The 26340-nt window shown below is 36.0% G+C and overlaps 1 protein-coding gene across 3 annotated transcripts in view; it reads right to left on the bottom strand.

The window, feature by feature from the left end:
- Nucleotides 1-24375, bottom strand: part of LOC121319752 (chemokine-like protein TAFA-5) — a 121446-nt gene extending 97071 nt beyond the window's left edge. The window contains exon 1 of one of the 3 annotated variants that reach the window (XR_005950748.1): nt 23981-24368. Coding sequence is in view for 2 of the 3 variants with exons in the window: in XM_041257528.1 (XP_041113462.1) it covers nt 23981-24092 (112 nt within the window). In the remaining variant the exon portion in view is untranslated. Of the gene's footprint in view, nt 1-23980 lie in introns of all 3 variants that reach the window. The other 2 variants (XM_041257528.1, XM_041257527.1) reach the window with 2 other exon arrangements.
- Nucleotides 24376-26340: the final 1965 nt, after the last annotated feature.

Genomic DNA, 26340 nt, shown 5'->3' on the forward strand with positions numbered 1-26340 from the left:
CTGTTCCAAATCAATATGCTGGAAAATACATAAATACTTTAATTTATGTATTTTACCTTTTTTTTTGCTTGACTACAGAAAATCTCTGTTCTAGTAGATTCTCTCAGTCAGTGTAGGCTAATTCTGCATTCTTGCTATCCTGCACGTTCAATCTATCTATTTAAATTTTGCATAGCAAATGCCTTTAGTTATAGTATAACTTTGCGCAAGGTTACATCACAAACAGGATCTCAGCTGCTGAAGTCTTGTGAACAGACTGTACAGCTTTTGAACTTGTTGCCTTGCAAAAAAAAGAAACAGTTTTTAGTCTATTTGCTCAGCTTTACCCACCCATTGTAGTCGTTCATTTAACTTTCAATAGAGTATCATGACACTAGAGAGAAAATTTTGAGTTTCTAAACTGCATGTAAATTAACCCAAATGGCTGTTCAATATCAGGCAGTTAGGATGTCCAGACAAGCTGAAACCCAGGTAAAGGCAGCTATAGAGAAAAATAACAACTCAATACTTGAGCAACACGACCCAGAACCACCCAATAGGATTGCAGGTAAAAGATATAAGGGAAAGTTGAACAAATAAATAAATTGACATTTTAAACTACTTGCTCTTTAAGTATAGGGGTAGTTCAAAGTCTGTAAATAATTTTGTTGTTCATATATATGGGGAAGTAAGGTTATTCATTCTCGCAGCACACTGACCTGTGGCCACTGTAAAGTAAGTCTTTAATATGATAAAGGTTGGAACACAAAAAGAGTATTAGAAACAATATGCAATATAAAAGTAGGCATTGAGAAGGCAAGTGGATGGTTTGGATTTCAAAACAGTGAGAAGATGAATGATGAATAAAAAAAGATCAGATTTGAAATAAAACAGTAAACATGTAAGAAAAGCTAAAGAACCTTTACAGTCCCAAACCAATTTGTTGTGAATAAATGGAAAAAATGTAACAATGCACTCCATTTTCTCAGTTTTGGAGTTTCTATATACAAATTACTAAAATATACAGTAATAAACTTATTTTAAAGGTTACATTTTTAAGAGCGTCAGCCTCATTTCTATTTAAAGTAACCTTGAAGTACCTCACTGAATTTTATACACATTACATCATGCTAAAAAAAAAACAAGCAAGATTTTTAGATATGCTGCTCTTCAGAATCTGGTAGAAGAATTCAGGTGTCAGCAAATAGTGTAACATATACTTTTATCATATTTATTGACTCTCAAACCAATGCAAAAACAGTAACTGCATGGTGAATTGCATTTCATTTGAGAGCAATAATTCTAGCAAATCATTTCATGAGAACAATATCAGGTTTTTGTACATAAATATTACGTCAAACCCCTCTGCAGTGGAGTTTGCAATATTGTAAAGCTAAGCTGTTGACATAAAGAAGCAAGATCAGATACCTTGAAAAAGTCAAAGAAAATGGTTTTAATAGAAGACGATATATCTGATAGCAATATCCTTTTTTGTATGCAAGAATGTCTCTGTGTTACAAAAATAATTGGGGGAAAAAATACAGACAATGTCTTTTAAAAGGGGCTAGCAAGAATACAAAACATATACTGATTTGAGATACAAAATCAACACCCTTAGTTAGGCACTGACAGCAAAAACATGAATGATACTGAAAAAAGGTCCACTTCTTTCCGTTCAATTAAAGGGGTAACTCCTTGTAGTGCTAGAGTCTGCTTAAACTCTTTTCAGCACATCCATGAAATTACTCTGGGAGCGTGCAACTGACACAGGTTAGAAAAACCTTACTGTTTCAGTAATGGAACGAACAGAGCACTAAACTCCTTAAAAGACTTTCAAGCATATTATAGCATCAGTATGCTTAATTAGCATGTTACACCATGTGTAGGAATTATTTACAGGCTTTCAGTTAATAAACTTTATTTTTAACTTACATATACCTTAATAAACCACAATAATACCAATACTGATAATAATAATAATAATAATAATAATAATAATAATAATAATAATAATAATAATAATAATAATAATAATCCTCCTCCATAATACAATTTTTGCTATTTTTTTTATTAATACATGTGGGGGTGGGGTGGGGGGGTGTATAATTTTAAGTTACCATGTTTATATGTGTTTTTCATCATGCATTGCACACTGCAAATAGACTTGCCGTTAATACTGTTGAAAATTACATTACCTTGGTATTAAACTTTCTAACTTGGAATTTAAATTTCTCTACAGACATGTAGCTAGCAATTTAACCTGTCATGCATTTACAAAGCGATAAGCATCAAGAAGAATCTATCTTGCACAGCTTCCTCCTTTTTTATAAGTAAACTGAAAACACACCTAAAATAGATAAGATAAGAATATAATCATACCCAGCATATGTGCTAGAGTGATATTGACAGTCTTAATGGTTCAGAATACATGGCCAGCCTTATGACATTTATGACCCAGTTAAACCTTAATTTGTTCAACTTTTATTTACCTGGTTTATCTCAAAAAGACCATACACTTCCAGTTTAAAATTTGGAACCTCTCTCACTCCATGATCAAATATTTCAGAAGTAACCTTATCCTGCCCTTTTTCTATTTAAGGTTTAGATTCTACACAGGCTCCAAGGAGTCACAGTGATAAAAAGCTACACATTTGCAAGCATCTGATAAGCAGATGAAACAGCACCATATCACATTCTCCTGATCAGAACCTCAAAGCAAGTCCACTAGTCCGCTCAGAGCCTCAACTTGAAAATATGAATTGTGGAGAAAAATATTTATTGAAGGTGTTCCTGACCATCACTATGATTATACATGGCTAAATCAGTTGTATCCCCAGGCGCAGAACAGCCTCAGTCACCAGTTCTTTGTACTGTAGATGCATCAGTAGCTGTAGCACAAACTAATTCTTCTTCGCTGCAGGTTATAGAGCTGTTGCAAAGGATGTTTGTTTCTCTGTCACAGAATCTCTACACTTTATCGTGCTGTACTTGCTGCCTTGTCTTTTGGTTTATAATATTGAGCTCACTAAGAAAGTTTTATTTATCTTTCCAGAACTGCATAACAAATACTAGTTTGTTCTTCTTATACAAAGCCCGCTTGTTCAGTTCCATACATCTGCAAATAAACTAGACATGGCTGGCAAATTGAAATTGTTTATTGCATTGTACATGTACAGCTAGAAAAAATATAAAAAAAGTGTTTCCTTCTACTAACCGGAAACCAAAAAAAAAAGAATTACATTACTGGAATATGGTTGCTACATAAGAGGGCAAATACACCAGCCAAGTGCAAATGGTATCTAAGATAAAGTGCTGAACGATTTCAAACTATCACCAAATACAATATATACACACATCTTTTTTTTTACTCTTTCTTATCTTGTTTCTTTAAAAAATATAAAGTATTCAAATAAATTGCAGTACAATGGAGGCCAATATACAAAACACCAGGAACATTTAGCATTTATGTTGAAGTGTATTTATTTTATTTGTGCATATTTAAGGAGGTTGCCTCCTTAAAATCTAGTCAATAGGTGTATCCTGTCAAAAACACAGCAAAAGAAACATGCAAAAGTTAGCTGAGTCTCAGTCTCAAAACGCTTGAATCCCTACAGCTAAAACTACCTGTGAAGAATTGAAGTAAAACAGACTGTCTTCAATGACTATGTTACAACAACAATAAAATGATACGCGGTTGTTCCTTTATAAAAGGCTAAAATGTTCAATGTATCTGCTTTTTTAGGAAGGTTTACAACAAACGTGTCTGTGGACTGAAAAAGCCTTACCTGTTATAAAAGTAGACATGGCAGTTTGCTTTGAAGGAAGATTGCAGGTATTATAATCATTGCGATATCATTATTAATCTGTGTGGCCTTTTATGAAATATAGAGATATAGTAGACCTTGACCTTTTACGACATATACAGATATAGTAGACCTCGACACCTTGACAAAAAACATATTTGTGCATATAACACTCATCGTTACCGCCTCATAAACACGTTTAGACAACAATCCAGTTTTAACTTCCATTTTCAGGTATGCTATTGTACTATCCCAACACTTTCTGAAAATAATATAAAGGTAATACATTACAAGAATTAAAAAAATGAGGGCTTTATGTCTGGTCAATTATATTTTAATGCACTGTTTAATTGCTGTTCATTTAAAGGATAATGTTAATACCCTTAAGGCAGTGGTTCCCAACCTTTTTTAATGTAGGGACCACCTCGGTGTTTGGATTTTTCCCACTGACTACTTGCCATGCATTTTGAAACAAATTTGTATGGTGTATCAGTACATGCAGAAAGTAAAGTATTTATATAACGTATCTAACTTAATGAGATTCCTGGGCTTGCATTTTCGCTACCAGGTTAGCAAGGAATGTTGTCATCTTGCGCATTAAAAAGTTACTGATGGAAAATTTCCTGTTTCTTTTGTTTGACATTTTCATATTCTGAATGTTTTGTAGATAATTGGCCTCTCAGTTCTGCAGAGTTTTGTTTGGCAAACCCTCCTGACAATGCTGGGGCTGGGGTCATCTTTGGATCCAGTATGTGCAAATGCCAGTGTTGGTCCCCGCAACCCTTCCCTTGTGCAGCAAATTAATCTATCCATTTCTAACGCAACTTATTATTTGTCAACTTTGCTCGATATACATATAAAAAGGAGTGAAAAGGCTGGGGCAGCCAGATTTTTTTTTTTCCTTGAACACTGAATAAGCAGTAGAATGAACACAGATTAGAAAGTTGTGCATTTACGTTAAACTAATGCTGGCTAAAAAATAGAAGTCTGTAATTCTGATAAGACAAATGTGCCTTCATAATGTAGAACTTATTTAGTTAGTATTTGTTTTACATTAGAAAGCTGTTTCAGTTAATGGCGGAAGGTATTGCATCAAATGGAGCTGTAATATATACACCACCCACTCGGGTGTCGGGGTCCAATATAAATCCATTATATATCGAGGGCCGCGATATAGCGAGAGACCCACAGAAAAAGAAATAGGCTATCAAATACTGTACAGCCACTCCCTGGTTTTATCGGGGGCGTCACGGTCCAGTATAAATCTTCTACGCAACCCGCTTTTTCTCATTTTTATTTTATTCTCATTCTCATTTTCCTCGTATAAAAAGCAGCACACCATTTTAATTTGTACAGCTGAGGCTTCTTTTCAACTTCAGTCTCCAATTAATTTCATGAGTCTTCCTGTCCTTTCTCAAAGGCACAAACCCGCTGCATTGAAACAAACCATTCCCAACATCAACATAGGAGGCTTGTTGCTAGGGAGCTGAGGTCACTGTTCTGTGATTGCTAGTGCATTGCTGCCACACGTGAACACCTCATTGGCTAAAATAAAAACCGCTTCAGCAAGTAGATATTCCTGTTTGCTTTGTGTTATTGTGCAATACGTGTATATGATAACAGTACGATATTAATGCTTTGTTTTTAATTGTTTTGTATATTTTTGTTTGTGCTGTGCAGTACGAAATAAAATGAACAGCAATTCTAAGTGTCTATGTATATGTCTATGTATTAAATGCAGACTGCATACATACAGACATATCTTATTATCACATGGTTAAACCTGTTTGTTGTGTTGCTTAGTAACAGTAGTAGCACAACATGTGATTGTGTAGAAATGAGGTTTTACAAGAACTGCTTATAAGGATTGCGGACCACCTGGAGTTTACTCACGGATCACAAGTGATCCACAGACCACAGGTTGAGACTCACTGCCTTAAGGTAACAGATCAGGTACATAATTATAGATTTTACGGAGAAAAAAAATCTGAGTGCTTAACATAGGACAAGCCTGTTTCTTGTAATGCCACAGTCATTCTTTAAATACTTTATTAAAATTGCAGGAGTAATTTAAATAAAAAATGATTATATCACCTTGTCATGTTCCAGAAAACATTTTGCAAAATACATTCCTGTGTCTTTGAGTCAGGGATCTCAGATTGAGATTTCTACGTATTTTTGTCATAGTTTTATGTAGAATTGTTCTAGTTTTTCCTACCATATGAAGCTGTGAATGGTACAGTATGATGATTATCAAGCCAGAAATGACCTTTCGGTTATACCACTTTTTATCAAAAATAATTAACAGTGTGACAAAATTGTGCATTATGGGAAGATAACGTACCATTCTGGAATGCTGAAAATCATTATAAAATACAGTCAATGCATGCTTTCTGACAGTGTACTATAGAGTACAAAGGTGGCTAAATTATGGATTGTACACGCAAATTAAAAGCTATTTAATTTACAATCAATTGTGATTGTGATACACTGCCTCTAATATATTCTTAATATGCTGGCAGGTATGGATTTAGGCTGCTGTAGTATGTAGTATTCTTGTCCTTGCATTCATTTAAAGATTGGTGATTTATATGCACTGTTGTTTAAATCCTTAAAATAACCCTCCTGTCTTAATAACACTGCACTAACACTGGTGTTGTTAAGATCAATAATGTACCGTGGACGGTGTTCTAAGAGTATGAGAAAATGCACTTAAGGTAATTAATGCATCATGCTCGAACTACGAGTCAAATCGGTATGGATTTGTCATGTGATCAAGTGAGGGGTTTCATTGTTTGAATTCTGCTGAAATATATATATAAATATATAGTGCCCTGCAAAAGTATTCAGACCCCTGACCAATTCTCTCATATTACCGAATTACAAATGGTACATTGAAATTTCGTTCTGTTTGATATTTTATTTTTAAACACTGAAACTCAGAATCAATTATTGTAAGGTGACATTGGTTTTATGTTGGGAAATATTTTTAAGAAAAATAAAAAATTGAAATATCTTGCTTGCATAAGTATTCAACCCCTGTACTGTGGAAACTCCCAGTTTGCACCGATGAAAGAAATTGCCCTAACAAGGACACAATTACCTTACCATTAGCCTCCACCTGTGAACCATTAAAGTTGCTGTCACATTTTCTGGATAAATACCCCACTGTTGAAGGATCATTGGTAAGGCTGTGAATCTGAAGGAAAATGAAGACCAAAGAGCATTCTACAGATGTTAGAGATAAAGTAATACAAATGCATAGATTAGGGAAAGGGTACAAAATAATATCCAAGTGTTTGCATATCCCAGTGAGCACAGTTGGATCAATAATCAGGAAGCTGAAGCTGCATCACACCACCCAGGCACTGCCAAGAAAAGGCTGTCCCTCAAAACTCAGCGCTCAGACAAGAAGGAGACTTGTGAGAGAAGCCACAGAGAGGCCAACAATCACTTTGAAGGAGCTACAGAGTTCAATGGCTGGGAGTGGAGTAATGGTGCACCAGTCAACCATATCAAGAGCTCTGCATAACAATGGCCTGTATGGGAGGGTGGCAAGAAAGAAGCCATTACTCAAAAAGTACCATCTGAAAGCGCGTCTGGAGTTTGCCAGAAAGCATGAGAGTCACCCAGCTGCAATGTGGGAAAAGGTTTTGTGGTCAGATGAGACCAAGATAGAGCTTTTTGGACAAAACTCAAAGCACTATGTGTGGCGCAAACCTAACACTGCCTATGGTGGTGACAGCATCATGCTGTGGGGATGTTTCTCATCAGCAGGGACTGGGCATGTTGTTACAATTGAAGGAAGAATGGATGGAGCAAAATACAGGAAAATACCACAAAAGAATCTGCTTCAGTCCGCTAAAAAACTGAAGCTTGGGAGGAAATTCACCTTTCAGCAGGACAATGATCCCAAGCACAAGACCAAAGCAACATTGGAGTGGCTCAAGAACAAAAAGGTGAATGTCCTACAGTGGCCCAGTCAAAGTCCTGATCTCAATCCCATTGAGAATCTGTGGCACTATTTGAAAATTGTGGTCCACAAGCGTCGTCCAACCAACCTGAACAACCTGGAGCAAATCTGCCAAGAAGAATGGGCCAAAATCACTCCGACACTGTGTGCAAAGCTGGTACATACTTACCCCAAAAGACATAAAGCTGTTATTGCAGGTAATGGTGGCTCTACCAAATATTAATCTCTGGGGGTTGCATGCTTATGCAAGCAAGATATTTCAGTTTTTTATTTTTCTTAAAAATATTTCCCAACATAAAACCAATGTTACCTTACAATAATTGATTTTGAGTTTAAGTGTTTTAAAAAAAATATCGAACAGAACAAAATTTCAATGTACCATTTGTAATTCAGTAATATGAGAGAATTGGTCAGGGGTCTGAATACTTTTGCAAGGCACTGTGTGTGTGTGTGTGTGTATATATATATATATATATATATATATATATATATATATATATATATATATATATATATATATATAAATAGAAATATCAGCACTACAAAGATGCCTCAATCAATTCCAACACACACAAGGTGCTTCGACCGAGGAACAAACAATTGAAAAAAAATAAACTTTGTTTGATGCTTCCACCACTGAAGAATGAAGACAGCAACTCTTGCTTAATGAAAAACTTAAATCCCAAAGTGTCTCTCAATTATTCATATTTTAAGAACAAGGTAAAAATAAATAAAGCATACCCATTTCAACATAATGTCTTCATCAGAACATGTTAAAAATGGAGTTCATGGGGAAGTGATGTTCTTTTTTAGTCCCTTGCATCTGTTTAGCTAGGCTGAGACAGAACCTTACTTCTCAAAATGTACTTTTGTCAACTACTTCAGAATTTTAAAGCTTATAACGTTTAGCCTGAATACAATTATTTTATCTTTTTATGTAGCTATTTTTCACAAATAAAGGAATCCTGGTTTGTCATGTGACAAATACATACCAGAACTGCAAATAAAATAAACTGAAAAATGCCTTCTGCTGTCGGGATATCAGTCCTCTTATATTTTACATTTACTTACTTGCAGATGTTGCAGCACATTTTTAGAAATAGTAAAACAAATCATAAAAGCCCTTTGAACAAACCATGGTAATGTGTAAATAGCCTTTTAAAAAGCAAATTTGTATGCAGATTTGTCAATGTGGTTTTCTTGCATCAGCTGCCAGCAGCAGAAAGAGTACTGCAGCAAAATGTGGCTGAGCTTTCCATCTGTGCTTTAAACTCAGTTGTCTGGCAGCAACTGTAGACAATCATACTAAGCCTCTTCATCCTGGAAAATCTCATTTGAAAAGTGGAAGTGTGGCGGTGCTCCATGACTGTCATCTGAGCTAACAATATATCACTTACAGTAAGGCATACAACCTCAGGACACAACACAAGCATCTGAGTGCCATCAGAGCACCACAAGAAGAATATGCTGTCAAGCCGGAGTGCAGTGGAGAATGGACTCTGACGGGTGGGTGCTGGAGCCTTCTCTCCTGGTGCAAATCATCTGCCAATTTTGAAATAACAAAAAAAAAAAAAGGCTTCAAAAAGAGAAAATTAATCTGTATACTAAATGATGATGTCATGAGCATCACCACATAAAATAGGATTCAAAACTAAAAGTATAGAAATCATTAATTTAAAATCAACTTAGAGTTTAATTGTTTATGTGATTTCATTGTGTTGGGGATTGTATTACACACTTGTTTGTATATACTATTAATCCATTAATACCTTGTTCAATTAGCAATGATCAAACACACTTTCTTTGGGCTGGATACACCAAACACCAAACCCAAATGTAGCTAATGATATGGTTTATAACATATCCCTGCCAGAATACTGTAAACAACACCCCAGTTTTAAAGACATTGTTATTGATGTAGTGCATCTGCTGTAGCTAATGCAGGACCTAAGAGTTTTTGTCACTTGACTAAAACCAAATTGGCATCAGTTTTGTTATTTTCAGTGTTGGGTTTGTCCAATTATCTTCTACAAAAAAGTTGACTCTCAAAATATCCTATACATGTGAATGATTTACAGCCTCTGTCAATGGCAGTGCAATCAGTTGCTGTGTCATGCATTAGACATTTGGTGGGATGGAGCACAGGCAGAATCAAACTTGTGTTAAATCAACAGAAGATCATATAAATCTCCACTCTACAGACCCGCCTTCCAAACTGCCTTTGTTTCATTAGGGGTTGCTTGACTTGTAGGGTGCACTGTAGCATGATGAGGAGAGAGAGAGTCTCTGGAAGCTCTAGTGAAAACCAACTACTTGCCACTCCCTGACTGTAGGACTCACCCTGTACACTACACAACTGTGCTTTTTACCAGGGGAACCACTGTGATAAGATTTAAAAAAAAAGGTTTTTCCTTATATGAAGCAATTATCCTTACTTTATACTGTTACACTGCAAAAGTTGACCATCAGGTCCACATATTTAAGCATACCTGTCTTCAGTTTTTAAGCAAGAATAGAGTGATCATCTTCACTTTGTTTTTAAATGCATCATGTTTTTTTTTTAATGGAATTTATGAAATCTGTACAAGAAGGAGGTTCTTCATCACCTTTGTAAAATATTTATTCTACAGCATCATTGTATATTAACACTAAAGTGTCTTTAGAGGTTTCTATAGCATGATCCTGGGATAGCAAATGTAGATTTGTTAATGTAATTCTGAACTAATTCCAAGCTTTCATGGGGGCTTCCCCTGGAGATTGCAACCCTGGTGTCAATATTCTAATATAACTATTTGTTCAAACTAATTCTAATTCTCTCTCTCAACAATATTCACAAAGTTCTACTTCCGATTCTTGTTTTCAGGGTCTAAAGTCTACATTGCAATGATATAAGAATGTAAATACAACAGTTTTGACAATTAAAATTCCCATTATAATTTTATTACATTTATTATTCTGGACTTTCTCATATCTCCTGATTTTTTTATTTTTTTAAATGCAACCCCATGAATGACATGAACACATTCCTGGCCTTAATTCTAGAAATGCTGAAAAAAGATTGATGATATTTTATTTAATATATTTAAGTTGCAGTAATGTTCTTGGCAAACTGATTTAACTGGTATTAACAGGTTTTTGGTTGTGTTACGGTAATTCATAATAGTGTCCTTCTTATAGTTAACAATCAGCTATCAAAGTAACATTAAAAAATCTTTTTGACTAGCCACTGCTTTTGTACAGCAATTTCAATCTGTCTTAACACTGCCAAACAAGGTTAGTGAAGCCAGGTTTCAAAGGAATACACTTTATAGCTAGACCTATAGTAACAGTTAAAGAAATAATGTTATGGTTCCAGATTCACTGGGTCAACCAAAACCAGTATGTATTAGGTATTCACCCGATTCATTACAGTGTATAAGTACCATGTTCCGCACTAATGGTCTGCAATGAGCTTATTGTCGAATAGGGAGAAGAGGGCTTTCATCTGTTAGGCCCAAGTTCAAATATTACCTTATCTGCAACTGCCATACAATAACTCCACTTCAGATGCTTAGAATCTAAGTGAGCCTTGTCCTCAGAGGTCCCCTGTTATAAAACCCACCATGCAGTGAACAAAATAACCTCCCTTTTGATATGCTTAGCTCCAAAAGACCAAAAGAGTGCTTAGATAAAGTGGAGAAAAATAAGAATGTAAAAGGCACAGTGGAGGAGGCTATAAACAGGTATTAGAAAAGGGTTAGAAGATTTCCTTTAACCTGATTGGTCAATATGAGGTCCTTAATCTGGTTGGGTTTTGGTCAGGGGAAAGAAACTTAAAAGACATATAAATAATTGCTACTCTTGCTGGATTTGGGGGGGGGGGGGGGATGGCCACCCTTGTGGGAGATATGGGACAGGCTGCTGGACCCTGAGAGGAACATCAAGGACCTCCCGATGGAAATCAACCTGACAGAGATGGGGAGCAATTGGAAGCCTGGGAGCACAAACAATTGCCCAGCGTCCCTCCTAGACATCAAAGCCACTGTCTGCAGCATTATCTTCAGTCCCATTGGGAGGAGCCACAGGCAGTAGACACATCCACGCCATGGCCCAGAGGAGAGTCACACCAGTCCCCAGCATCAGAGGGAGAGCAGTACCCGTCTCCGGTGTTAGATGGAGATAACCTTCTGCTCCCTCCTCCACCGCCTCCCGAGGGTCAACGCCTACCATCACCCCGTGAATGTCAAGTCTTTAACGCCGGAGGGCTGCTAAGCAATATGGATGTATATATGTACTTACGTTTTGTCTTTACGTTTCTCATCTCTTGTTTCTCCACTTTTCACTTCCTTCTACCCCTGGCGGCGATGATTACGCTTCAAATAAGCGTGCCTGAGATGTCTTTTTCAAAATGCAATCACAGCACCCAGCGCCGGCTTTGACTCACATCAAAACAACTAGATGTTACTGACACCCGCCTCAAAAGTTATGCTGACACTAACACCAGAGCTAGCAATAAAAGACAGCACAAAGCATGGCTCCAAAATTGCATTCAAGCGCAAAAAGGTTTGCGCCGCCTTTGAGCTCCAGAAATAGTGCCCAAATGATCTTTGTGTTGCAGCACTACTTTGCACATCATGAATATTAGATACATTTTTTAATGTATTTCACTAATATATTTTAGGACCCACCGGTAACTTAAATACTGAAACGTACACAAATACGCAAATCTGCACTCATACCTTAATTAAAAAAATGTAAGTTACAGGTACTTTTGTTCTTTACAAGTAGTTCATAACCACGTTTGCTTTTGAGTATGAGGTACCTGAAATAAAGAACAGCTCCATGTAATTAGAAGATTTTTTTGTTCAGTATTGAGATGCTATTTAGGCTATTGGAAATACCCATGATGCGACATGGTCTACTGCTGGGATAATGAAGCCTGAGGGCAACCAAACCACAGATGGGATTCCAAGTAAACCACCTTAGTCTTGGAATATTGAGGAAAATGTTTGCATTCATTAGCAAAAATAAAAAATAAAATGTACTGCATAAAAACTTTAAAATATATATTTTTTTAACTTATCCTTTTTTTCTAATAGCAACAGAACCCACATAAGAGTCTGGTAAGGCCCTTCTTGTTATGTTTGGCTCCTGACATTTGGGACCAGGCGATAAAGCCCTCTTTGGGTTCTATTGCTTAAGTAAATTAAAAATACAGGCAGAAAATTCAAGGGATGGAACTTCATAGGCTAAGAAATGCAGACATGCAGCAAAACCCAATGGATGAAAGCAAAGGTTCAAGCTAGATTCAGGTTTCCAAAAGCACAGCTAAATATGTGCCATTTACAAAATACAGCACCCAAACGAGTATTCAGACCTGGTGAATAAATTATGAGGATAGGGTTTAGACTATTGTCCTCGCTTCAAATATATGCAGAATGTTTTAAAACAGCAAGACATTTGCTCTCATTTTCTTCCTTTTTGTTCTGCTGTATGGAAATCATTAGATTTTATTAAGAATCCCTATTGTATTTACACAATATTACAGAAGGGTATTTTTGAGACTGCAATCAAGTTAACACAATGAAAAAAAAAATATTTTTCGTGATTCACCATGCTTCAAGTGACAGCTTTGAAATCTATATCATTCGATAACATGTGATCAGATTTCAGTCTTGGTAGATGAATCAATGGCACTATCTGTGTAAAGGCAAAAAGCTATTAAAGTAATTATGGAAAATTCATCCATTTTGTGTTTTTATTGTCTGCATATCAATAAACGTTAGTGGTATTATTAATTGTGCTATTGATTTAAAAATCACTGATATTTTGATATTTTATTTATCCCCTTAAATATTCTTTTGAAAAAGAAAACTGGAATTGTAATTAGGTGTGGTAACCAGCTGTTACTTTGCTTGCAAATACAGCAAATATAAAATGAACACAACTGTAAATGTCCATTATATTAGAGTTTTCTAGACTAGAAATTGTAGAACTGTAAATATTTTAGAGAGGAAAATCTGACTGAAGTGTTTTGGCCATAAAGGATTAAAAGGAAAATACATTTTTGTTAAAGCAGACCTGATCTGAAATAAGTCAGCTGGGTTTTATATCCCAGGAAAGTATTCTTAATGAACACTAAGATGTACCAATTACATTGAAAATGGTTAACTTGGCATTGAAGACACTGGTCACTTTTAATGGGAGAATCACAAGGAACGAATTACAGAGAAATGGAGTCGTACCCAGGTAAAATGAATGTGTTGATACAGTATGATGAGCATTATAAAACGGCTGTGGTAAACAGTGCTCAGATTGGCTGAAAGGGATTTTAAAATACGTTAATGTTGGTACAGCCTTATCTCACAATGTAAAAACAAAAATAATTTTTAAATTGTAAAGCAACAATGAGCCATTTTAAACTCAAAGGTGTGTGGCTGTACTGATAAACGGTCTGCGAATATCTTGGTACAACTTACTTCGTGAACAGAGTTGGTGAATTATCTTGAACATAGTCCACTGTTTTCTACGAAATTGCTGCAATACAGGACTTGTAAGCTGATGTCCACCGCCCAGTGTTAAAGTGGGAGGGAAACCCATTTTGCTTTGGATCTTAAAATAGTATTTGACATTTGCTAATTATTCACATATAGTTGTGAAATCATTTGTAAACCAACCATATACACAATAACAATATGTTTTTGTTTCAATGTTGACCACCATCCTCATCCCCATTCCATTCCACTATAAACTTCCCTATAAAAAGTGAGTGATTTATTAATGTATTTTGAGCACTGGGCAGAAACAAACACCAAATAGTTCAAAGAACAGTAGAATTGTCTTTGAGTTCTGTTTTGCATTCATTGTCCTGTTTCCCATTTAGCTATGCTTTTGGAAACCTGAATCTAGCTTGAACCTTTTCTTTCATCCATTGGGTTCTGCTGCATGTCTGCATTTCCTAGCCGATGAAGTTCCATCCCTTGAATTTTCTGCCTGTATTTTTAATTTACTTAAGCAATAGAACCCAAAGAGGGCTTTATCGCCTGGTCTCAAATGTCAGAAGCCAAACATAACAAGAAGGGCCTTACCAGACTCTTATGTGGGTTCTATTGCTATTAGAAAAAAAGGATAAGCTAAAAAAATAATAATATTTTAAAGTTTTTATGCAGATGGATCTAAAACTATTTTGTAAAACATTCCAAACTGAAATATGTTCAGATTTACTTTACTAAGTTACAGTAGTTTTCAGTCGAATCACATGCAAATTAAGGTATACAGAATATTATACTAAAGGTTGAATTAGATTTAGAATATTTCATGTGTGAAATAAAAACAATGACCTATAAAGTGAATAGATGTATACATAGTACCTTGCAAACCGGATCCCCAATAACAACTAAATAAATAAATATAACAGCACTCTACTGGTGAGAGCTGTGCACTGTCCCTATGGAATCTGGATTTCTGTATTTATTATTATAAGAATATTATGTAGTGAGAAATCTGGGGGACAGAAACATTTAAATATTGCTCCCGTATTTTAATATTAATTAGGTTGTTTTCATTCGGAAGGAATTTCTCTGCCTAAAAGAAAACTAGAGGGAAACCCAAATTACCTGAAAAAGTACTACCAAAGCAGCTTGAGAAAAAAACATTTATTTAAATGTTTCCATGGAAACCCTACTAAATAGGACAGAAATGAGTTAACTGACAATATGTATATAATTTGTTACTATACCAACATAAAACAGGTGCTTGAGAATTAGACTTTAATTAACCTTCCAAAAATCTGTGAAAATCTAAAATATACAAATAACACATTTTACTTGTGCAGGGCTTTGTGGCTGGCAGCCATCTTTGGCTCAGGTGTAGAGGAACAGCCTGGGGCCAAGATGGCCGATTTTGCACAGCCACATGTTAGTTAAATGTTTAATTGTTAAATTGATCATTATTTTATTAGGTAATTACAAATGGTGGAATGTGGCCAGGTGGTGATTGATTTATTAATTGCCCAACCAGCCCTGGCCTCACCTTATTTAAAAAAAAAAAAAAAAATTAAAGTAGGTTCATATTAGTAGCAAATATTAGTACTTCTCAAAATCATACCTCCATACAGCTGCTCTGTTCAGGAAAATAGTCTTTAAGCTTTATTACCTTGTCTGGGTTGATACATTTACCCGTTTCCACTACTGAAACCCCCATATATTTGCATTTGTTACAGTGTATTGGAAACATTGTTATTCCCCTGGCTGGAGATGTGCGCTTTGAACAGTTTCTTCCACATATTCATTTCTTCTGCTGCTTTCTGCTTTCCGTCATGCTACCCCACTGCTCCTGCATTATCACTGTAGCAGAAAACACACTTACATATTTAAAGAAACAAACCCTCTACCCAGTGTTTCACTCTATCTCCACCACATTTTCCAGTTAATTTACCATGACAAATAAAACGTGTTATTTATAGAAATTGACATTCACAGACCCTTTTTTTTCACACAAACAAATTGCACATCAATATGGAAAGTCTGTGTGCTGCTTAGTGAGGCCTTTTGCCAAGTTGCTTCATATCCAGCTGAGGCTTGCACATTAAAAATGTTATAATCCCTACAGAAATTCTCTATTCAAAACAGTGGAAAAAAGAAAGTCGGAAACAGACCACTACCAGTGACAAAGGGAAACAGTGCCCGTATATATAATTTTCTTGATAGCTTTAGTTTTAAATTGGAAGCATGCATTGTTTTCTCTGCTCTAGATACTGTTTTTTGGAAATCGGATATATTGAATGTACTACATTATCACAGAACTGATAGTGGATTAAAAGGGGAATAATCTGGAGGAGCTTGTTTGCATTGTTCGCATGTTTCATTAAAAAAAAAACCAAAAAAAAAAACAGTAGTATTTACTATAAGAGATTGAAAAATGACACACTATGACAAAACATTCTGCCATTGGCTTGACAAATGGTCATTGTTTTATTTGATGGTTTGCCTTCTGAACCAAGCTTCAAATATTATTACATTTCTATGTTTTAATGTATTTATTAATTGGAATTTATTTCAGAAGGACTTGGGTGCAGTTATTATATGTGGACAATTTGTCCTATGTATGCCAAGAAATATCGCATACAGCAAGTAGTGTTCATTTATGTTTCAACTTTAAAAAATAAAACAAAAAGTAAATATGTAACATTCATTATCTTTTTTTTTTTAGATGTACTTTTATAATAAAGCAAATGTTCTCCAGGCATTTTTTTTATCACACTGACTGATGCCAAATGCTAAAATGCATTTAGTTTTTTCAAAGTAAACCATTTTGGTTTACTAAGACACCAAAATTATGCTAATTACTGTTGGGAAACTGTAAGATGGAAATAGGCTATGCCTGCACAGCTCCTCTGTCATAGGCTAAACTCTCTGCTGTCCTAAAGCCTCCTGTCTGTGTTTGTGAGTAGGCCTGGGCCACTTTATCTATATTTAACTAACTATGTTCTGATGCTGTTTATGAATGGTTTTGTATAAAAATAAATATAACAAAACATACTTGTGGATATAATATATATATATATATATATATATATATATATATATATAATATATATAGAGAGAGAGAGAGAGAGAGAGAGAGAGAGAGAGAGAGAGAGAGAGAGAGAGAGAGAGAGAGAGAAACAGGGCAATTCCAGTAAAGCAACATGTATTTTATGCAATGCGGAATTCTCTCGTGGTGGCAAGGAGGTGAAACACCTGTGTTCTAAACATTCTGTGGAGTATAACATTTGTTTTGCTGGTAAAATGGTTGATAGCAGAGAGGACAATTCCCCTGCTGTGGGAATACCATAGAAAGCTCATCGGAAAGGAAACGACATTATGCAGACAACGTTGTTGGGCTTTGCAGCGTGAAAACAGCAGTGGACTTCGGACAACCCTCACGCTCAAAAGATTCATGAAGCTATTGGAAAGATTACGGCAATAGACATGCAGCCTTACTCGTCGATTTCACAGAACTGCTACAATTCCTTGAACCAAGTTACAGTATTCCATCTCTTCATTTTTTTTTTCCTGATAAAATTATACCTGACGTATGCTAGTAATGAAGCAAAATCAGACTTTGTTGACAAATGGACTGCATTAGCCTTTACGTGAGATACATGGATATCTGAGTATACTACTCAGTCTCATCAGTTTAACTTCATACTGGATTATTAATTACAATGCAGTTTTACAAATGCACTGAGAACACAGCTAACATTCATAAACAATGTCTGATGCCAGACTTTCTAGTGTGGGATGCTTTTCACACACACTCAAGCTATGCATAAATGACAGCCTTTTCACATAGCGTGGCATTTCTGACATGATAGCGGTGTCCAGGAAAACTGTGGGTCACTTCAAGCACTCTTCTAGCACAAATGAAAGGTTTAAAAAGCTACAACTAGAGTTAGGTCTACCAGTTCTATATATTTGATGTTCCAGAGTCTATTGGAACAGAAATGTGCGATAAATCTCTAGTCTGTGAGACATATGTGGCAACACTGGGCTCTTACAGAGAGCGTTGTGGGACATCTCAAACCATTTGAAGAGTTAATCAAATAAATCAATGCAGCAGATGCATGCATTTCCAGCAGTGGCAATGCTGAAACGCTATATTCAAACTGAAGTAGCGAACCATGGAGTTAAGCAAATGAAAGCTTGGATATTGACATCAATTCAAGACAGATTTGAGGCAGTTGAAGAAAATAGTTTGTTAGTTGTTGCTACCAGCCTTGATCCCAGATATAAAGTTCACTTTTGGTCAAGCGATACACAACGATGTCGGGCAAAGTTACTTGTTCAAGAGGCTGTAGCTTGTTCTGCCAAGTCAACAAATGAAGTTGTCCAACAGACAGACGATAACCTGACAGCTTCCAACAAGACACTGCACCGGGATACGGAACACTTGGGATGAATTATTTTGCTACAGGGAAAGTACACACACACACAGCTACAAAAGCTGTCGAGACAGAAATTAATGCCTTTTATCTTGATCTTATTTCTCAAACAGAGGATCCAGTTCAGTGGTGGAAGGCAAACAGGTATCGTTTACCATTATTGTCAAAAATGGCACAGGCAAATCTCTGCCCTCCCCCAACATCTGTGCCAAGTGAGAAACCTTTCAGTACTGCTAGGGACATTTGCTCACACAATCACTGCAGGATTTCATCAGCAAATGCAGAATGCCTTATTTTCTTGAAAGCAAATGTACATTTCATGGAGTAAAGTTACGCAGTAAAACCTGTAATATATATTAACGATAAACTGTCTTAGACTTTTATGCTTTGTTGCTATGTAAGAAAAAACTTGTTCTTGCAATCATATTCAAAGTTGTTGAACAGTATGTTTTTGTATACTACATTATACGTTATTGTAATACCAATACAAGGTGAACCATTTTGGAACTGCAGTGTTTTATTAAAATCATGTATAAACTATTTCATAGTTTATTTGATATGTGTTACACACACAATGCATTGAAATCTATGTGGGTTTTATTTCGCAGGGAGATTCAGCTCATTCACAGCCATTTTTTCCTTAAAGCTCCCAGATCAGGTGATAGGTTGAAACCTTAGATTAAAGAAAATAGTGGGTTAGTACAAAGTAGTTGCTCTCCTTTAAACGTAAAGGTATAGTACACTGTTCTGTATTTTGACGTTTCTGTTGTGGCGGGGGCTAGCGGTAAATTGTTTCAAACTAAAATCTTATTTGGGGATATATTACCATTCAGTTTTAAATTGGACACAATGTTACATATAACAAAAAAAAATGTTCAGATATTTACTTTTGAAAGAAAGTGGTGGATATTAATACCATCACCATTCAAATCAATAAAGAAACTACTCCCTGAAGTTACTACAGCTATTGTAATGTTTTTACTTCTGATCTATAGGGGGTGATATGACTCTATAGACTGCTGCCCCATAGGCTGCTGCCATAGTGTACACAATATATACAGTGAGACCATTCTGTGCATACCAGTTTACATGCTTCAGCTATATATGATTTGAATGTCATTTTCCTGCAGTGGGAACAAGGCCTGGCATAAACTAGAGATGTATAAAGTAAAACAGCACTAAAACTAGAAGAATTCCTCATTTAACTAATATTCATACTGCAGGCACAATATACAGATGATAACAGCTCTTTCTTAATACAGGACAAAGTTTGTATCATACAGTCAATGCACATTAAATCACAAGTTTAAAAGAGAAGCCATGCTGGAAGCTACGTCGACAAAAATCTATCAGTATTTGGTCATAAAGAATAGTTTTAAAATCAATTCTGATGATAAAAAAAAAAAAAAAAAGTAATTTCATATTCTGGCACAAGATCCAACATACTTTAGAAACAGCAAAAATAAATAAATAAAATCAAACTATTCTGGGAGGCACATTATCATGTTCCTGTCATGTGGCACTTTTCAATCAAAGACCTACAAATGGGCAGACTACCTTTCAAATTTTATTGCAAGAGCTCTAGAATATCTTACGATTGTTTGGAAGAACAAAGATCAAACACAAAGTGCAAATCATCTGGCTACATTTATATATATATATATAGTTTTCTGATGCAATTGACAACATTTGTATCAATCTGTGCACTGGTACACAATTCATGATCCAGATATGAATATATCCAGTGCTTCTCCTAAACTGCAAATGTATCTTTGAAAGGGAATGCGGCCTTGCAAATGTAAAGCACTGATAAGTCATTGAGAATCTGCTGGTTACTAAATAAATAAATAAATAAATAGATAAATAAAAATCCTTATGCTGTATTTCATGTGGCAACACTGTTTGAGCAAGGGGCACTGCTTGTCACAAGATGGCATCTGTTTGTGGAAGAAAACCTGCTGGCTGGGAAAAAAAAAAAGCTTCATGATGTAATCTTGTCTGTACATTTCTGATTCTTCTTCTGAGCATGTAAAAAATAAATAAATAAATAAAACAGATTTATACCAGACACAGTTTGTTTGGACAGACGTAAAATGCATTTTGGAGGTCTTTGAACACCATCCCAAAAAATGTGTGCAATATTTTACCAGCACGTGGGTTTTTGGTGCAACTTTCATTGCCAATACAAAGATGGACAAAGAGACCAGCAATGGTCACCACAAGCATTTAACTTAGCCTCTTGTTATTACATTTATGTTACGCAAGAACATAAATGGATGCAACAGGAAACATATGGATCAATGGGGAAACAGTCTGCCATGCTAATTATTTAAAACATAAATGTTGAACATACACTGAAAACTGTAAATAGGACTCGTCCACATTCTCCTCCATTCTTTTTTTTGACATCCATTTTTACCTTCCTTGTCTGAAACACTAAATATTCTTTAGATAACAAGATATGTATAATTATTGCGATTCTTTTGTATCTGTGATAACAGATTAATCTACAGTATTTATGTATTTAGACTTGCTTTATACTTCTAATTTAATGAGTGGTGTGGTGTCATAATTGTTTTGTTCCTATAGCAACAAATACAGTACACTTTAAAAGTGCAGAGCTACTTTTATCCAGCAGGTGGAGCTAAGATACAAAATAAAACTGACAAAAATATATTTTCAAAGCCTTTTAAAATGTGGAAGAATCATTCTGTTGTTAAACAGTAACTGTTTGGTGTAAATTTTTTTGTGGTAAAATGGACACCTACAGTACAAATCCATCAGTCACAAAAACTTAGTTACTGTAGGTCATTAACATGTTATCTATAGTACACCAATACAATGTATTCCATAGTCATTATTATCTAAAACAAAAGGCTGTCTAACTTTATGGACACTTATCTTTCCATACAAAAAGCCCTTCATTTGCATGAAACTCAGAAGCCTTTACATCAAAGTTTCAGATCAACTGCTAAGGGAATGCTATGGCATATTGTGAGACACTGTCAGTCATAGCCTGCCTATCAGCAGATGTATCCTATGCTAAGTAGCCTTATCTGATGGTAGCTTACATGCAGGTCCTTCTTTCAAACGTCTGGAACTCAGACAGAGGTAATGGAGATTGGGAGGTTGAGAGCTGGTCATTGCAAACTCCTAAAGTGCTAGATTTCAGTTATGGATATGCAAGTCACTGTATATTTGTTTTACCAAATAATAATAGATTTGTTTTCATAAGCTTCAATATAACATACTGAAATTTGATTACTAAAAATTGCTTTTGGTTGCTATTAGAATCATTAGAAATAAAAGCTGGAGGTCCACATAATACTTTAAAATGGCTCTTATAGGCAGCAGTACATGACAGTTAATGTAGATGCTACTGTTTCTCATTTGACACATTTAACAGCAACATGGTATTTCAAATTATAGATACACCCCGGACACATCTGGTCATTTGAATTCAATATTGATTTTAGCAAATTTCTTGCATGTTTGAGGACAATGACAATGTACATAAGGTAAGCACAGCAAATAATTCAGCATTTGTAAATTAAGGTTTACTAAAGCAGACGGTTTAAAAACACATTCAATTTTCACACCGACAACGACCTTTAGCAGAACTTAAATTTGTACATGGTACTTTGTTAAATACATATAAGCTTAACACATAAAATTATGTAAAAAGAAACTGCATGAAATTTAATTAATGAATTCATGAGTGTGTCTCTATGTAGATGAAACAAAAAGGTTAATGGAATCTATATAGTATATATATATATATATATATATATATATATATATATATATATATATATATATATATTATTAATATCCCGTGACCTAAGTTAAGGGCACTGGAACTAGGGGTGCTGCATAGCTTCTATCATACACAGGTGTTACAGTTTTGTAAATAAAAATAGTTCCAGCGCCTCTGTATATATTTAGCAATTTTTAGAAACATTTTGGCACATAACTAATGTTTATTCCACAGGCATGTTACGTAATGCGTGATCTTCAGTTACTGGGCAAACAGCTGAAACAGGGGAGAGGTTTTGTACCTGCAAAATAGCAATCAGTTCAATAAGGTCTACATGCCCACTGCAGTCTCATTTCAGTGGGATGCTGGGAGAGGGTGAAATTGACAAGGTTAGAGAGAACAGAGACAGGAGGGTTCAGGAATGCTGCAGACTCCCATTTCAAATGAGAATCCACTTTTCATTAAAGCATGCACTCACACAGCTCAACATGACAAGCTTTGAAAAACTTTCTACTTACACTGCGCTTTATATTTAAAAAAAAAAAGAAAAAGCATTTCATCACTACAAGAACACTTAAGATTTTTTTTTTTTTTTTTTGTGAGTACTATAATTCATTTCCCATATTTAAAACTTAACTCAACCTTTTAAGGAACCCTCACTGGCAAGACTGAAACAGTGTGCTGGTATAGTGGTCATTTGGCCAAAATAATGAAAATAAAGAAATCCACAATCAGTCAAAAAAACAAAGGTAAATGTGTTAGTCTTATGCACAGCAACTGTACACGTCTATTTAATAAAGACGATGCTCGTTCCCTGTGCAATTAACTTGTTGAATACAAAGAGTAATTATATTAGCTTATTACTATTAAGAAATATCTGTGTTGTGTAAACCATATTTTCAATGTATCTAAACTAGCATCCTTTATTATAGTGGTTTTAATGTTTTTATTTTCTGAAACAAAATGCTGTGTTATTGCTAAATATACTATGAAGAACACAATAGGTGCTAAATACGCGTCTATACTATAGGATGCAATTAGATGTATACTCTTCTGTGCTTCTGGTTTCAGATCCAAGGCAATTTCACACTCAACAGAGTCGTACTGCCTATTATTCTTTACATGGTAGCTCATTGGGGATCAAGGGATTTAATAGTCGGTCAGTCGTAAAACTAGAACTAAGCGGATTTTAATTGACATGATTAAATATTCCAGTACCCGGGCACTGTAATCCTGTATGATTTAGAATATAGCCCAAATAAACAGTACTGTACAGCTTAATTAAAACATTTCAATAATAAAAAGACTTTACCAAGTAGTTTCAGAAATTGTTTTTTCATTTGTTAAACCCGCATTTACACTAGAAAAATAAAAGCTATATTCCGACGAAGTTTTAAAATGCACTAAAAACCTTTACGACTATAGTTTACATTATTGTAGCAGAGGTACAATAGAACAGAATCATCCCATATTGTTGAAAAAAGGTCGCGTAAGGCATATCTGAAGCAGATACAAGTAAACCACAGTTTTAAGTGGATATGGGATGATATCAGACATGTACTTACTGCAGAAGAGGATTAGGAGGCTGGCCAGAATCATGATTGCCCAGAAAGTTGAGGACATGCTTGGCCAGGCGTTGGCATCCTTTCGATTACTTATCCTGGGAGACGGAGCCATTGGAGCCAGTTCTCCTGAACGAAAAGAAATTAGTCAATTTCACCAGCCAACTCTCCCCTTGACTGATCGCCTTTCTCCGCGTGTAATCCCTAAAAAAGACATCTTCAAAACGAGCTACTGTCCATCAGCAGCCTTCCCATACTTCAATAATCATCCTCTACCAACATTTAGTAAACCCAGATTTTCACCTGATTCCTTGGCAATAGAGCACAAATTGCAGTCTGCTTTTACGCACAGCAACAGAGTTTTTGTACTATGGATCCTAGGTGAAAAGGAAAAAATATCCCACAATGGACGTTTTAATTCAAAATAAAATATTACTATTAAAAAAAAAATCCTTATACACGGTAAATGAGGCAGATGTAAAACTGAGCTCCCAGTTTCCAGAAAGCGAAAGACACACGATTAGAGCTTTAGGGAGATAGACACCGCAACCTCTTGAAACATCCAAACACACCTGGGGCTACGGAACAGCTGTGAATGACAGTGACTCAGAACTCCCCAGAAATAAAACAAAGCAGTGAGATCTTGTAAAATCCGACCACAGAATAGTAAGTAAGCGACACAGAAGTGCCTGTGGATGGCGACAGACTTTAAACAAAAAAAGCATTTAGTGATCGAAAACAACATGAGATCCCTCTAATGGAAAAAAGAAACTGGTGTGGATATCTATCTGGCTCGGATGCACGACCCTGGTGAATCACAAGGTTTCCATTTGTTAAAACTAGCCTCGAGGGAGATGGTCAAAAGTTGTTTTCAAGGTGTTTTTTCTTCTTGGAGATTGCATTCTACTCTGCATAGAGAGATGAATAAAAAGCTGGTTTCTGGAGCTCCTCTGACGCGTCTTGTGTATACTGACAAGTGGCAACAAGAAGCAGGGGAAGTTAATCACGCCCACAGGTAAAGCTGTGAATTGATAAATACAAAAAAATGTATCGAATCTAATTAAATCTTTTTTCCAACAAATATTATTGAGTGTGTCTCTTATCCCCTTATTTAAAATGTGTGTGTGTGTGTGTATATATATATATATATATATATATATATATATATATATATATATATATATATTAGCTCAAAGAGCCAGCTGCCCAACGTTTCGATATGTTGTACATATCTTTCTTAAGGGCACTGGAACTAGGGGTGCTGCATAGCTTCTATCATACACAGTTGTTACAGTTTTGTAAATGAAAATAGTTCCAGCGCCTCTGTATATATTTAGCAATTTTTATAAACATTTTGGCACATAACTAATGTTTATTCCACAGGCATGTTACCTAATGCGTGATCTTCAGTTACTGGGCAAACAGCTGAAACAGGGGAGAGGTTTTGTACCTGCAAAATAGCAATCAGTTCAATAAGGTTTTGACATGGCATGGTGGGGCTTCTTAACTTTTTTTTCTCAAGTCTACTACTGAAGATAGATTGGATTTTCAATTATGTTAGAGATGCAATTCTATGTCAGGGGATGTTAATGTCGTTAAAGGGGGTAATCCATTTCAATTACATAAAAATGTGTATTTCGTTGTTGCAGTAACTGAAATCGTTCCCAAATATGCTCCACCACTTTAGGATGGAGTCGCCACTTTTCCCTGGAGAGGAGGCCCGCTGCCGAATTCACTACTCCAGGGAGAGGGACTGCCCGGAGGGATAGCAGATTCTGCTGGGCCCAAATCAATAGCCGGTAGGTGGTGGTTTACATACATCACTACCGACTTGTTGTCCATCCGGATTAACACATGTCTCCCATGGAGCTCAGGTAGAAAGTGCTGGAAATTGAGGTGAACTGCCTGTAGTTCCAGCATATTTAGTGCAGAGACGTCTAGGGTCCCGACTAGGACCCACGGACTCCTCTGCCTTCCCAGACTGCACCCCAACCTGTGTTGAAGGCATCTGTCATCATCACTTGACGATTCAGCACTCCTCCTAGATGCACACCTTCGCAGAGGTGGGAGGGCTGTCTCCACCAGCGCAGGGCTATTGAGCACGCACGAGATACCATCAGCATGTTTTGGATGTAGCCGGAAAATGTTGAGCCACGCTTGGAGCAGGTGCAAGTGGAGTAGGCCAAGCTCGATGGTTGATATAGCTGCAGCCATCAGACCCAGTAGCCTCTGGAAACACACCAGGGGAACTCTTGATCCCTGATGAAACAGGGAGAGACAATCCTCTATAGCTGCTACTCTGTCATGTGCGCATTACAGGGGAGTCCAGCTGGAGACCCAGGAATGTTACGCACTGCACCAGT

The sequence above is a fragment of the Polyodon spathula genome, chromosome 8, assembly GCF_017654505.1.
Source record: "Polyodon spathula isolate WHYD16114869_AA chromosome 8, ASM1765450v1, whole genome shotgun sequence".
Classification (NCBI taxonomy): Eukaryota; Metazoa; Chordata; class Actinopteri; order Acipenseriformes; family Polyodontidae; genus Polyodon; species Polyodon spathula.